The sequence below is a fragment of the Anguilla rostrata genome, chromosome 2 (assembly GCF_018555375.3).
Source record: "Anguilla rostrata isolate EN2019 chromosome 2, ASM1855537v3, whole genome shotgun sequence".
In the NCBI taxonomy this organism is placed as follows: Eukaryota; Metazoa; Chordata; class Actinopteri; order Anguilliformes; family Anguillidae; genus Anguilla; species Anguilla rostrata.
In genome coordinates this window covers 44,273,921-44,285,637 of record NC_057934.1, presented here as the reverse complement: position 1 = coordinate 44,285,637, position 11,717 = coordinate 44,273,921, and the positions used below count along the sequence as shown (strand labels likewise).

Below are 11,717 nucleotides of genomic sequence, written 5' to 3'. Positions count from 1 at the left end.
GCCTTAGGCTGCCGCACACAAGGACAGAAGTGGCATAGCTTCTTGTATCAACTTGTGAGAGAAGCGCTTCAAAGCAGCAACAAATCCATAGGACCAAAAATGGTTACTGCTTATGCAATTCCAACTTGCCTGGGAAAAATCCCAAAATGTCTACATGTCATTGACAAAACCACTTTTAGACAACCTGGATCTACGGGTGACATGTGTCTAGTTGTCCGCAAACAGGTATGTGTGAAAAGAACTTCAAAGCAGCAGCAATTTAACAGAAATGAAAATGCTTCCTGCTTGTGCAATTCCAATTTGCAGGGAAAAAAAAGACAAAAACATTTTCATGTCACTTTCACCAACAACCCCGATTTATCTAGAAAATGTGACTCATTGTATTCAGATGGGATGTCAACACGCCTATTCAGAATATTAGCCTTTATCTTGCAGTTCCTCATCCGTAAATTCAGGCTCAAATAAATAACATTCAACAACATAACTGAAACTTTTTTCCATTTCATAATGGAATATATTCGTAGCTTCAATTTCAATTTGTAAGTATCTAACATCATGCATACAAGAACAGGCAGCATAGTAGCCCCCCCTTGACCAGGCCAACTGCAACTGACCCGCACCTCTCTGGTCCTTAACCTTGGGAGTTCTGAGCTTGCTGCTTATGAACTGAGAAGGAATGTGAAATGTGAAAGTGCCAGCATGAAATAATAATGCATTTTTTTTGTTTGTTTATAATTGTGAATAAACCCTATACAATAAATGTGTTCGTATGTATAGCCTCTGGAAACAACATTGCTGTACCAGCTGCTTGGAATTACTTGAAGTGTGTATATATATATATATCCTTTCGCCATATACTAGCAATTGTAAGGCTAGCAGGTTAATTCATTGCCTACAAAATCCATCTGTTAAAATGTAAAGTGTACACTAAAACTGAAATAATATTTTAAAAATCCAGAATGTGAACCATCCCTTTAACTTACTTCCTTTGAATCATGTAGTTAAATGCCTGACAAATATATGATATCTATATATCAATCTCTTCATTGCCATCATACATTCCATTCAATGCCTCAGGCAAGAATATGGAGCTGTGCAATTCACAGTTTTCTGGCAGTGTCCAACTCCATTCTATGGAACGGTTCCTTAGGTTCTTCAAATGTTGCAGAAATGTGCAAAATACTTTTCCAACATTTGCAGTCAACATTATTGATCGTCAGTTACAGTATATTAGTAAAATAGCAAGGCCTTTAATTCCATTTATAAACTTGCCAGGTCTGTTTATAACTAACTTCTAAATGCATATTTGCTCACTGAATCAGATAACTATTGGTATAAATTATAGTATTATTTAATTGCCTTGGAGAGTGAAGGGAAAAGAATAAAGCTGATGTAAGTACTGTAGATGCTCCCTGTCAAATTTCATTGTTACTTTGTTCTCCACTTAAAGACCCAGTTTTGCTTCTGTCTCCCATCATTTAGTTCTTTATTTTAATGTTTTATTTATTTAGATAATAAAGTATTTACAATTCTCCACTTACATTTAATAACAAGCATAATTTGGGTGCATGAAATCACACTCAAAACAATCGGTTACCCCTGCTTTGAACATGAAATTGCCCCTAATGAATATTAGGCTGAAACTATAACAATCATTTCCATTGAAAATGACGTGAAAATCATGTCATTTATTTTAATTGAATATAAAAGCTATGGTAACGGAAACTCATTAGATAATGACCACAACTACCCTATGATAATGAGTAAGTTGGTGGTGAGTAAGCAGGTATTTAAGACTTTGAAGGAGGTATTAGCGCCCCGACAAACGGGAAAACGTTTCCATAACTTCCCATAGCCTAACATTTTAAACCACAACCCACACTCATTGATTCGGCTGCGTAACAATATTTACCCAAGCGGTCCTCCTCGCATAACGTGGTATAACGTTAGCATAACATAACGCTGGAGCATTTAAATATTTTTAGTGGTATGGAAAATGTCCTAAAGTAGGGTAAACCACTTTTCAATTGGGAGTTTTAGATGGGATTTATGACAGATTGGCCCTTTTCACGGATTAGGCTACTGCCATAACCTTAGCGATTCCTGTACATCGCATTACACCAAAAGCTACTTACATTGACTACTTGTATGTGGTTGATAAGCTAAATGTAGTTTGTCATCTGTGAGTGAAATGTAGCACGTGCGTGTGCGAAACTGCTGCACAGACAAATTGTCAAATGATGTGTGCTCTGCAGAAGTACATCTTGTCAATTTAACAGACTCTATTGTCACGGTAAAATCATGTGGTTTACAGATTAGATGCTAGGTAACAGCGTCTCATTATAAGCTTGTGACCTCGATATCATTAATTTAATGGTGAATGAATGCTGCCATGTGGGCCACTCAGCCAAAGATGAAATGCGTCTGAGCCCCGATATGAAGTTATGCCTTTTGAAAATGACTATATGAAGCTCTATGACACGTCAGACAGCGGCAAGTGCTGAAGATCGTTAACCAAACATTTGGTGTGGACGTAATGCAATGTCCTATCTGAAACCTCTAGGAAGAGAGCTTGAACGTTTTGATGGACTCTCGCTCATTTACTGGTAGGTGAGGAAACTAATACTTGTATTTTGTCTGTTGCAGAAGTTTACAGCATTGAATCTTCCTGCCGGGGATACTTAAATTTTAAAATATGTTGGCATGTACAAAGACAGTATATAAAACCAATTTCTGTCTAGCCATAAACATTACATTTTTAATTAAAAATTTTTTTTTTTAAAAATCTTAGTCGATTCCTTGAATGCATTGTTTATAATTAACCCTGTATGCTGAAACATTTCACTCTGTAGGCTACAGCAAATCAGGTAACGGAACTTCTCACTGGCCGTTTTGAACTTTTGTGTCATATTATATTATAGTTATATAAGTGATGTCTGTTAAAAAACAACAACAACAACAACAACAAAACGTCTTATAATCCGAAGGTAGTCAGAAGATCACTTTGCATTTTTGACTATATGTGAAGTTGAACTTTAACACAAATGTGTTTGTTTTAGATGGAAGGTAATAGGATGTGATGCTCTTTAAAATTACAATTGTTTCATTACGTCGATGTAGGATGACGTGATTCTTGAATGCTTCATCTATACATATGTGACACTTTCATTGTCCATTTCAAATATGCACGTTTTTAATGAGAGCATCATGTGCTCATAATATTGCTTCCGGCCGGTCCTCCCAATGGATCTCAAAACAAACAAAGTATTAGCTGTAGGATCATATCATACCTGTTTCATAGCACTGTCATTAATCACTTTCAAAGGAGCATGCTTACTATAGTTTATGTTATGGATGATTTCTTCCTGTCTAGATTAAGATTCACATTGAGTAGCAGCAATGTGGGTACTCTAAGAAAAACGCTATAAACGAACGTATATTGTTTAGTTGTTCAGCATAGTTGTCTACATGTTTCAGGGATATAGAAATAGTTTGGAGTGCTAAATTATATCACCAAATACACATTTTTGCGTTTTCCTGGAATTAATTTTCCAAATATGATGGTGTGGATTCCTATGTTTATTTGTTTATATATATATAAATGATATATAAATATATACGTTATCTAAATGAATCCTGTAGATGTTTGTTTAACCTTCCACAAACTTTCGTACCTACAGTAAATGAAAAGCAATGTGAAGTGTGCTACCATTAAAAGGCTGGTGTTTGGGTAGTTTTCTTTTGGCTTTTTAATTGAGTGAGATCCAGAGTATAAACTGCCTAGACAGCCTAAGGTCAAAATAAGGCTGTGTCATTTTAACCCCAAACACTGACTGTTAAGTCATAGCCTGCATCATGTCACTTGGGACCACTGGTTTCCTACAGCTGAAATTCCATAAAATTTTCACTTCAGGGCTTGATGTTTTCTGACCATATATGTCTGCACAATATAAAATAATATTTATAGCACTTTAATTCCATCATGCGAAACAAACCCTTTTTTTCACCATGCTCAGAGAAGTGAATTATTTTCCTTGATGAAAGCAAGCTCTATGCATCAACAATCAAATTTGTAATGGAAGTGGATTAGTATAGGCCACATCACGGTTCTCATTGTGAGGGGGTCGTGCTCTGATTACATTTTCATCACTGAGATGTATATATAAGATGATGTATAATTTGCAAATGCAATCCCTGACCTGCAACAACAACAGGAAGTGGGACATCTCTTACCTTTTTTAAATGAAAGGGTGAAGAAAAACCTCAATGAGTGATCAGAAAAAACAAATGTGCAGGTCTCTGCAACGGCAATTAAACAGCAGAGTTTACTGCGCTTGTCCTTCGGCCTGTTCTCCATTGCACGGGTTTCCATAAATAATTGCTTCCCACAATCAGAAAAAATGGCTTTGTTTCTGACCCAATTTGTCCTTTGTGTCTACTTTTAGTATGACCAGGCAATGTTTATGAAAACAGAATTAGTTTAGACAATCTTAACATAAAGCTGGCTAATATGAGAGGTATCATTTTCACTTGCTTTCAAAATGCATTAAAAATTGTCACCCTCTAACAAGCATTTGACTTGATGCATACAATGTCTCCAAGGGGAAGAAATCATGGGACATTGTAAGAAAAAAGTAGTAAGGTATCAAAAAGCAAAGCTGAAGATGTTCAATGTAACAATAATAGGAGAAAATTTAGAGAGTGAAGTAAGTTCAGAGGTAGCCCCTTATTGTAAGTTCCCTTTTGAATGGACATAGCTGCCCTTATGTAAGCCAGCCCTAAATGAATGAATGAATGAATGAATGAATGAATGAATGAATTTTATTTTATTTTTGTATCATACTGTACTATCTAAATGGTCCATCGCACATAAGATTACATGACAGTAGATTATAATAGACACAGACTTCCCGGTTCCTGGTCCAGGTCAGACCTTATCTGGGCACACCAGATCTTCCCCTCTTGGTTAGATTATATGGTTAGATTATATGTCATGCAACTTTCAGTACTGAACTCAGCTATATGTCCTTAGTTTTGGCTTGCGTCTATAATCATACTAATATTAACTTTTTCTGTCAGTGTATACATCTCTTCATACCCTGCTCTCTTAAATAAAACATGAATATACACTGCCCAAGGGCTGCCCATCTGTATATACCACATGGGTAGCATCTTACAAAGTCTACCATCACTCGTGTTCAATAATATATTCCACTAGTCATACATACAGCCCAGCGTACTTCACAAGGTTCTCATCTCATGTCTACTGTAATGGCTAGGGTTGGAGAAAATTTGTTGACTCCCAAAAAATATATAATAGCTCTACTGTGAACAAGTTAACACCCCTTATACATTTTATAACCCCAATTTCTGGTAACATAGTCCAATACAGGACACACAGGCTTGACAGAGCTTGGTGAAAGTAAAGAAACCCATATCTTTCAGGGCTTTTGTCTTACCTATAACTCCCCCCTTGTCTAGTCACTGTTAGCCCCAACACTTTAGCTTATTTGCAGCTTTTGCCTCTTCTCTTCTTGGTCAGCATTATTTGGTTCACAACAGAATTAACCAAGCATGTACTTGTACTGATACACCAATATATCAACTATTTGACTAATACACAACATGCATGCAGTTAAACCAAAAGATTTTAACCTCTTCCTACCAAACTCCCCCTAGCGGTAACCCAGGCGTTACTGAAATTATTAAATTATATATTTCATTAAAATAGGTTTGATATCTAATAAAATACTAAGTAGATATTTAATAAGGCTACGGTTTCATTTCTTGACTGATTCTATGTTTTAATTAGGCCCAAATGTCTTTTTCCCAGACATATCTTCTTTTTGGGACCAAAATATCCATCCAGTCGGGATTTCTAAATTCCTAGAAATGTCTGGTTAGGTTTAGATCATTCCATAGACCATTGGTTCTCAATCACAGTCCTGGGGGACCACTGTATATGCTGGTTGAAATAAGAACCAGCATACAGAGTGGTCCCCCAGGACTGAGGTTGAGAACCACTGCCATAGACCACATATAAACAAACAAATAGCCAACTATTATGTTCATAAAGCCTGCCTGCCTCTATACTCTTTTTTTTTTTTAATTGTTAATGCAGTATATGGTCACCCGATTTTAACATTTCATACAATATTTACAGCTTTTTAGTAATGGGCTACCAAATATTGTGGCGATCAAATATTTATTTAACCATGCATGCCATTTGAACTTGTTTTCATAACATAAAAGTCTGAATTGCCATGAAATGACATTAGTTGAATCATTATCACTATTATTGCATGTAAAAGTTGACCACTTGGGAAAAATCCATTGAGCTGTAAGTCAATATTCTGACCCAAGTCAGCAATTTTGTCCTCTGAAGGGGCTATGAGTATCTTGCCTAAATTTAAAGAACCATATATTCTATTGTGCTACAACCTACACTACAAGGGACATTCAATAAAAATAATATGATGGAAATCCAAGACACTTGTATTATGGTATTCCCTGTGTTTTTGTCTGTTACTTGTGTGCAGCACAATTTCTGTCCAAGTTACCGTCAGGAAGTGTCGTGTTTTTTGCATCTTTGTCAAACTTGTTACCAAGTCCGTATATAGGCTACGAACCCTAGGCAAAGCTTGATCCTGTTATGCTTTGCTCATTGTCTGCTGCCTCTAGAGGGCAGGCAGGCATTTGTTTTTCCCCTCAGCAAGCAGATCAGACTGCTTCTCCCTTAAACTCAGATTAACCCATTTCAGTTCTTGAAGCAGGTAACATCACGTGGACTGTTCCCCCTCAGCTAAAATCCGTTTTCATGCTGGGGGTCAGTATAGTGGAGTGCCTTGTCTTAGAAGAGGAAAGGGAGAATCACTGCACAAAAAATATGTACTAACCCATCAGGGAATTGCTGTAGTAGTGGTATTTCAATTTGCCCAGGATTATCTCATAATCTGATAACAACCCACTGTGCAGAGTTGGTGATTAAAGTTCTGATGCAAATGATTGTTGCTATGGCATCTGGATGGAAAAGATTTTTTGTGTGTGTGTGTGTGTGTGTGTGCACCCGAGTATGCATGAATGCGTATGTGGGTGCTTGTGTACACGTGTGTGTGTGTGTGATAGAGAGAGAGAGCTTGTGTAAGGATGCAAGTGTTTGTGTGTGTGTGGGTGTGTGTAGGGTGGCAGTGTAGTATAATGGGTAAGGGACTGGTCTTGTAACGGTCACAGGTTCAATTCCTGGGTAGGACACTGCCATTGGACCTTTGAGCCAGGTACTTAACCTGCATGTTAATGATGTTAAACAGCTTGTTAACGAGAGGCCAAAGGAGAAGGGGCAGACTTGTTCCACAGACCATGCTCCAGAAAAAAATGTTCACAACAGTGGTGTGCAGAAGGACATCACTGAACACACAATGCGTTGAACCATAAGGTGGGTGGGCTACAGCAGCAGAAGATCATGCTGGGTTCCACTTCTGTCAACTATGAACAGGAATATTGTGCACATGGTGGGGGGGGGGGGGGGGTGAGGGGGGTCTTATGGTTTGGACGTGTATGGCTGTCATAGGTGCTGGCTCACATGTCTTCATTGATGATGTAATTGCTGATAGTAGCATAAGAATGAATTCTGAAGTGTACAGAATTTAAGTTCAACCAAATACAATCAAACTGATTGGATAGTACTTCATCCTACAACAATACAATGATCTGAAACATACTGTTAAAGCAACAGAGGCAAAATTCATTCACTTGGTCTGAATCCAATTGAACATGCATTGGGCAACACGGTGGTGCAGTGGTTAGCACCGTTGTCTTGCAACCTGCATGTCAGATTAAGTATACCGCCACCCTACCATTGCCCTTGAACTGGCCTCAGAACTGGAGTTGGTCTCCGGGTAGTGTACTATGGCCGCCCAGCTCTTAAGTAGCTTGGATGGGTTAAATACAGACAACAATTAAGTATATCTTAAATGTTACATTTCAAATGCTGAAGAAAATATTAGGGCAACTATCCCACGAAACAAGCAGGAGCTGAAGTTGGCTGCAGTACAGGCCTGGCAAAGTGCTACTAGAGAAGATATTCACCACCTGGTGATGTCTATGGGTCACAGCCTTCAAGCAGTCTTTGCATGCAAAGGATATGCGACAAAGTACTAAACACAATTACTTTCATTTACATGCACGATACATGTGTTACAATGAAGTAATAATACATTATCAGTATAACAACAAGTGGCTTTATATAGTAACTTGTCTTCAATTTATTTGTGAGGAAATTACTCAAGCTCCTGGTCACAGATTTTCTATATTGTCTTTCAATTTGCTATTTTTAAAATGTCAAATCTAATAATGCAAAGTGTCACAATAAGTGTCTACTTTAATTAATCTGTAAGAACAGCATGTAACAGTGCATAAGCAAATGTGTCAGCCCTACTCTATTGAGACCAATGTGAAACAATTGTTGGACACGTTATTATGTTAACAGGTTTTAACAGGCAGCTGACATCATTGTTCTAAAATTGGATGCTTCCATGTGATTGATAATAATGAGCTTTAGCTTTATGGGCATCACAGGCCACTGAATTTAGTTTTCATTTGGGGAGGACAGTGTGTGAAGTGCCTATACAGTATGTCCATTTTATCTTAGATAATTATAAGTGGTAAATCAATTGAAAGATGAAAATGTATCATATGATCCTAGTGTTGTACATTATGTGGTGACAAGACCATTTCACTACATCACAGTTGAGGACAATGCACCTTACCGGCGGGTGTCATCAGGCCACTGCAACTGCTCCAGAATACTGCTGCCTGTCTGGCTTTTAACATGCTGTATTTACACACGCCACAGCACTTTTGAACACTTTTCACTGGCTTTGTGTGGCTACCCACTTTCAGTTCAATTCTCTCCCACTGGCATACCGGGCTACACATAGTACTGCCCCTTCATATCTTCAGTCAGTGATCACACCATTCACTCCAACCAGACCACTACATTTAGCATCCTACAGCCAGCTGAGCTGGCTGTCCCATCCCTTCAAGCTCCCAGAAGACACTCATCGTGGCCATAGCTGCTCTCTGGCCTTATGCTTTGGTGGTGGAATGACCTTCTCTGATCAGGAAGGAGGACTCACAGGCTGGTTTCAACAAAAGTCTCAAAATTCACTTTTTAAAAATTATACCTCAATGTTTCTAAAGAACCCTCTTCTCCCTTTATCTCACAAGACCAGTAATTGCAATTTGCCACTTACGTGACTGTAACTATAGCTTGTCCTAATTATTGCTAAACTGTAATTGTAATTAATGGCCCTTCAATAAATAAATGAATAAATAATTAAATAAAAAGCAAATAACCACTGAGAAATATGCGTAATTTACCACTTGAGCTCATGGTAAATGGCACCCCCTACCAAGTGGAGTTTCCCTTACAAGGATATAAGGGGATTTGGCTTCCTGTATCGAACTGGTCATGTAGTTACCAAGAGCAAATATTTTCACAAAAACAGATGTGTAATCCTCTCACATTCATGTTCCTTTTAAAGCTTTTGACGTTGTTCCAGTTATAACCAATTTGAGATAGATGCAATGAAGCACATAGTATAATAAATTCATTTTAAAAAAAGAAAAAAAAAGTAATGTTGTAAATATTCTTTAAAATATTCCCATTCTTTTATAATTTTCTACGAATATTTTCGCTGTGATTGACCACACGTGCTTGATAAATAACTCGTCAACAAGTTAGCATTGTGTTTTACGGACCTGTTAATAGTGAAGGGAATTAGTGCGCTGTTGGTAGAGAGGATCATGTGGCTTTCCGTGGCAAGGTAGTGCGCGCGGTGCTGAGGCAGCAGCACTGAATGGACAGGCGGCGACCGTGGCTGGATGCTAGAAGTGATTTCAAAATGCCAACGTTTTCCGTTATGTATAAAGGAGCTGTCCTTATAAGCAGGTAATGTAAGAACATGTTGGGATATGGGTGAAGTTAGCCCTATTTGAACACAAGCTGATTAGGCCAGGGCTAATTTTCTAAAGCTGTTGATTGTGTGAAGTGCGTTGCACGCTTTAACGTAGGCTACTATGAATCTGCCATTAGTTGGAAAGACAGCACGTTATTGTACTTCGCACGACGCGTTTTGTTGAATGATTAGTCTGAATGTAAGTACAGTGTTTCAAATGCTCGCTGTTCCGTTAATTCAGTAGTAGGCTAAGCAATTATTTGTGACAACCATTTTTAACATTTTAACGCCAGAGATGTTCCACCGTAGAACTGACTGATCTATCATGTATGTGTGGATTTGAAAATATCCGTGATCGCTGTTCTTACTTACCTACATTTTATAAATCTCGTGTTCTGAACTTATCTCGTGGTTCAGTTCGCGTGGTAGGCTACCATGATGGTTTCAGACCTATTTGTTTTAGACGACCAGTAGCATAAACGGAGTGTGGGACGTTGTTTGTCTGGAATGTAGAATGGATTACAGAATTTGAAATGGATTATCTTAATCCTAAATTTATAGATTAAACGTAAATATGATGCAACATTATGAAACACAGACTTTAACGGACGAAATTTACCAAAGCGACGTTGTAGAGCTAATTTAGGACGGTAGTGGTATCACCATAGAGCCCTACTCAAGAAATGTAAGAAAAAAGAGAATGTTTTAAAACTTCAAAATCTCTAAATAGTTACTGTGACATTTAGGCTACTTGTTTTATTTTAGCGTTATTTCAGAAATGAGAAATTATTAATTAACAGGCGAAATACACAACGAACAAGGAGCTAATTTAACAACATTGTCGTTATTTAATTGAGAGCAGGTGATAGACAGTTCTGCAGGCTGTCAGCTGTTGAGAAAATGCGCCGAAATGGTGTAGCATAAAATTATTTTCTTTCCAGGATAGTGCCAGTTCTATGGTCTGTGTAGTCTTTTTTCTTTATCCACGTTTTTATTTGACTTTGGGTGTTTGAACTGAAACGAATTGAGATTAAATAAACTGAGACAGACATTTTTGAAATATTTGTTCATACTGCTTTTAAGCCCCTTCCCTTAACCTCCAATAATGGTAAAAAATAAATAAAAATCTGATTATACATCTCATTAAAATTTGATTTATTACAAGAACAGAGATAAAGGGCTGTAGTTTACATTAAACAAATAATTTTATATGTGTACACAATAAAAATGTTTAGTGTTAGATATGAAGTGTACTTTATCAGAATAAACATTCAACCTCTTAATGTGTAACCCATCCTTCAATAGACCCTCCCTCAAACTCTGTTATTCCAGATGGGCCTTACCACCATTAACCTTTCAGTCCAGTAAGTTTGGTCATAGTATTACCCTTGGCCCCAAAATTTGAAGCAATACACCCTTTAAAGTTGTGATAGGATCTTTTTGCCATCACTAGGGATAGAAGCAAGATGCCAATTGGCAGAAATAATCTGCAGGACATCTTTGATGCCTGAACTCTCAACATTGTGTGTGTGCACACATACACTAAAAGTAAAATAAAGCTATATTTTAGTTTTAGTGTATGTTTTTGATTAGCTCAGACAGTTTTTGTGTGCAAGTAAAAAATATACTTACAGAAGTTTCAGACCAAATCCCAGCTTTAAAATAGAGGGTACCTGGGCATTCAGGAGGCTGTGGTCTAATTTTAAAACAAGAAAATACACTTTGAGTACTTCCAAAGTTGTTTGTACAGTGACATTGTGT

At 37.5% G+C, this 11,717-nt stretch overlaps 1 protein-coding gene across 6 annotated transcripts in view; it reads left to right on the top strand.

Annotated features, from left to right (window-relative positions):
* Positions 1-2,443: 2,443 nt before the first annotated feature.
* The window catches only part of si:dkeyp-72e1.9 (syntaxin-binding protein 4), a 37,266-nt gene continuing 27,992 nt past the window's right edge, over positions 2,444-11,717 (top strand). For 2 of the 6 annotated variants that reach the window (XM_064322459.1, XM_064322457.1), the window contains exon 1: positions 9,767-9,949. In XM_064322459.1, the coding sequence (XP_064178529.1) occupies positions 9,858-9,949 (92 nt within the window). In that variant the 5' untranslated portion in view covers positions 9,767-9,857. Of the gene's footprint in view, positions 2,607-9,765; positions 9,950-10,002; positions 10,156-11,717 lie in introns of those variants that run through there. The other 4 variants (XM_064322460.1, XM_064322456.1, XM_064322461.1 and 1 more) reach the window with 4 other exon arrangements.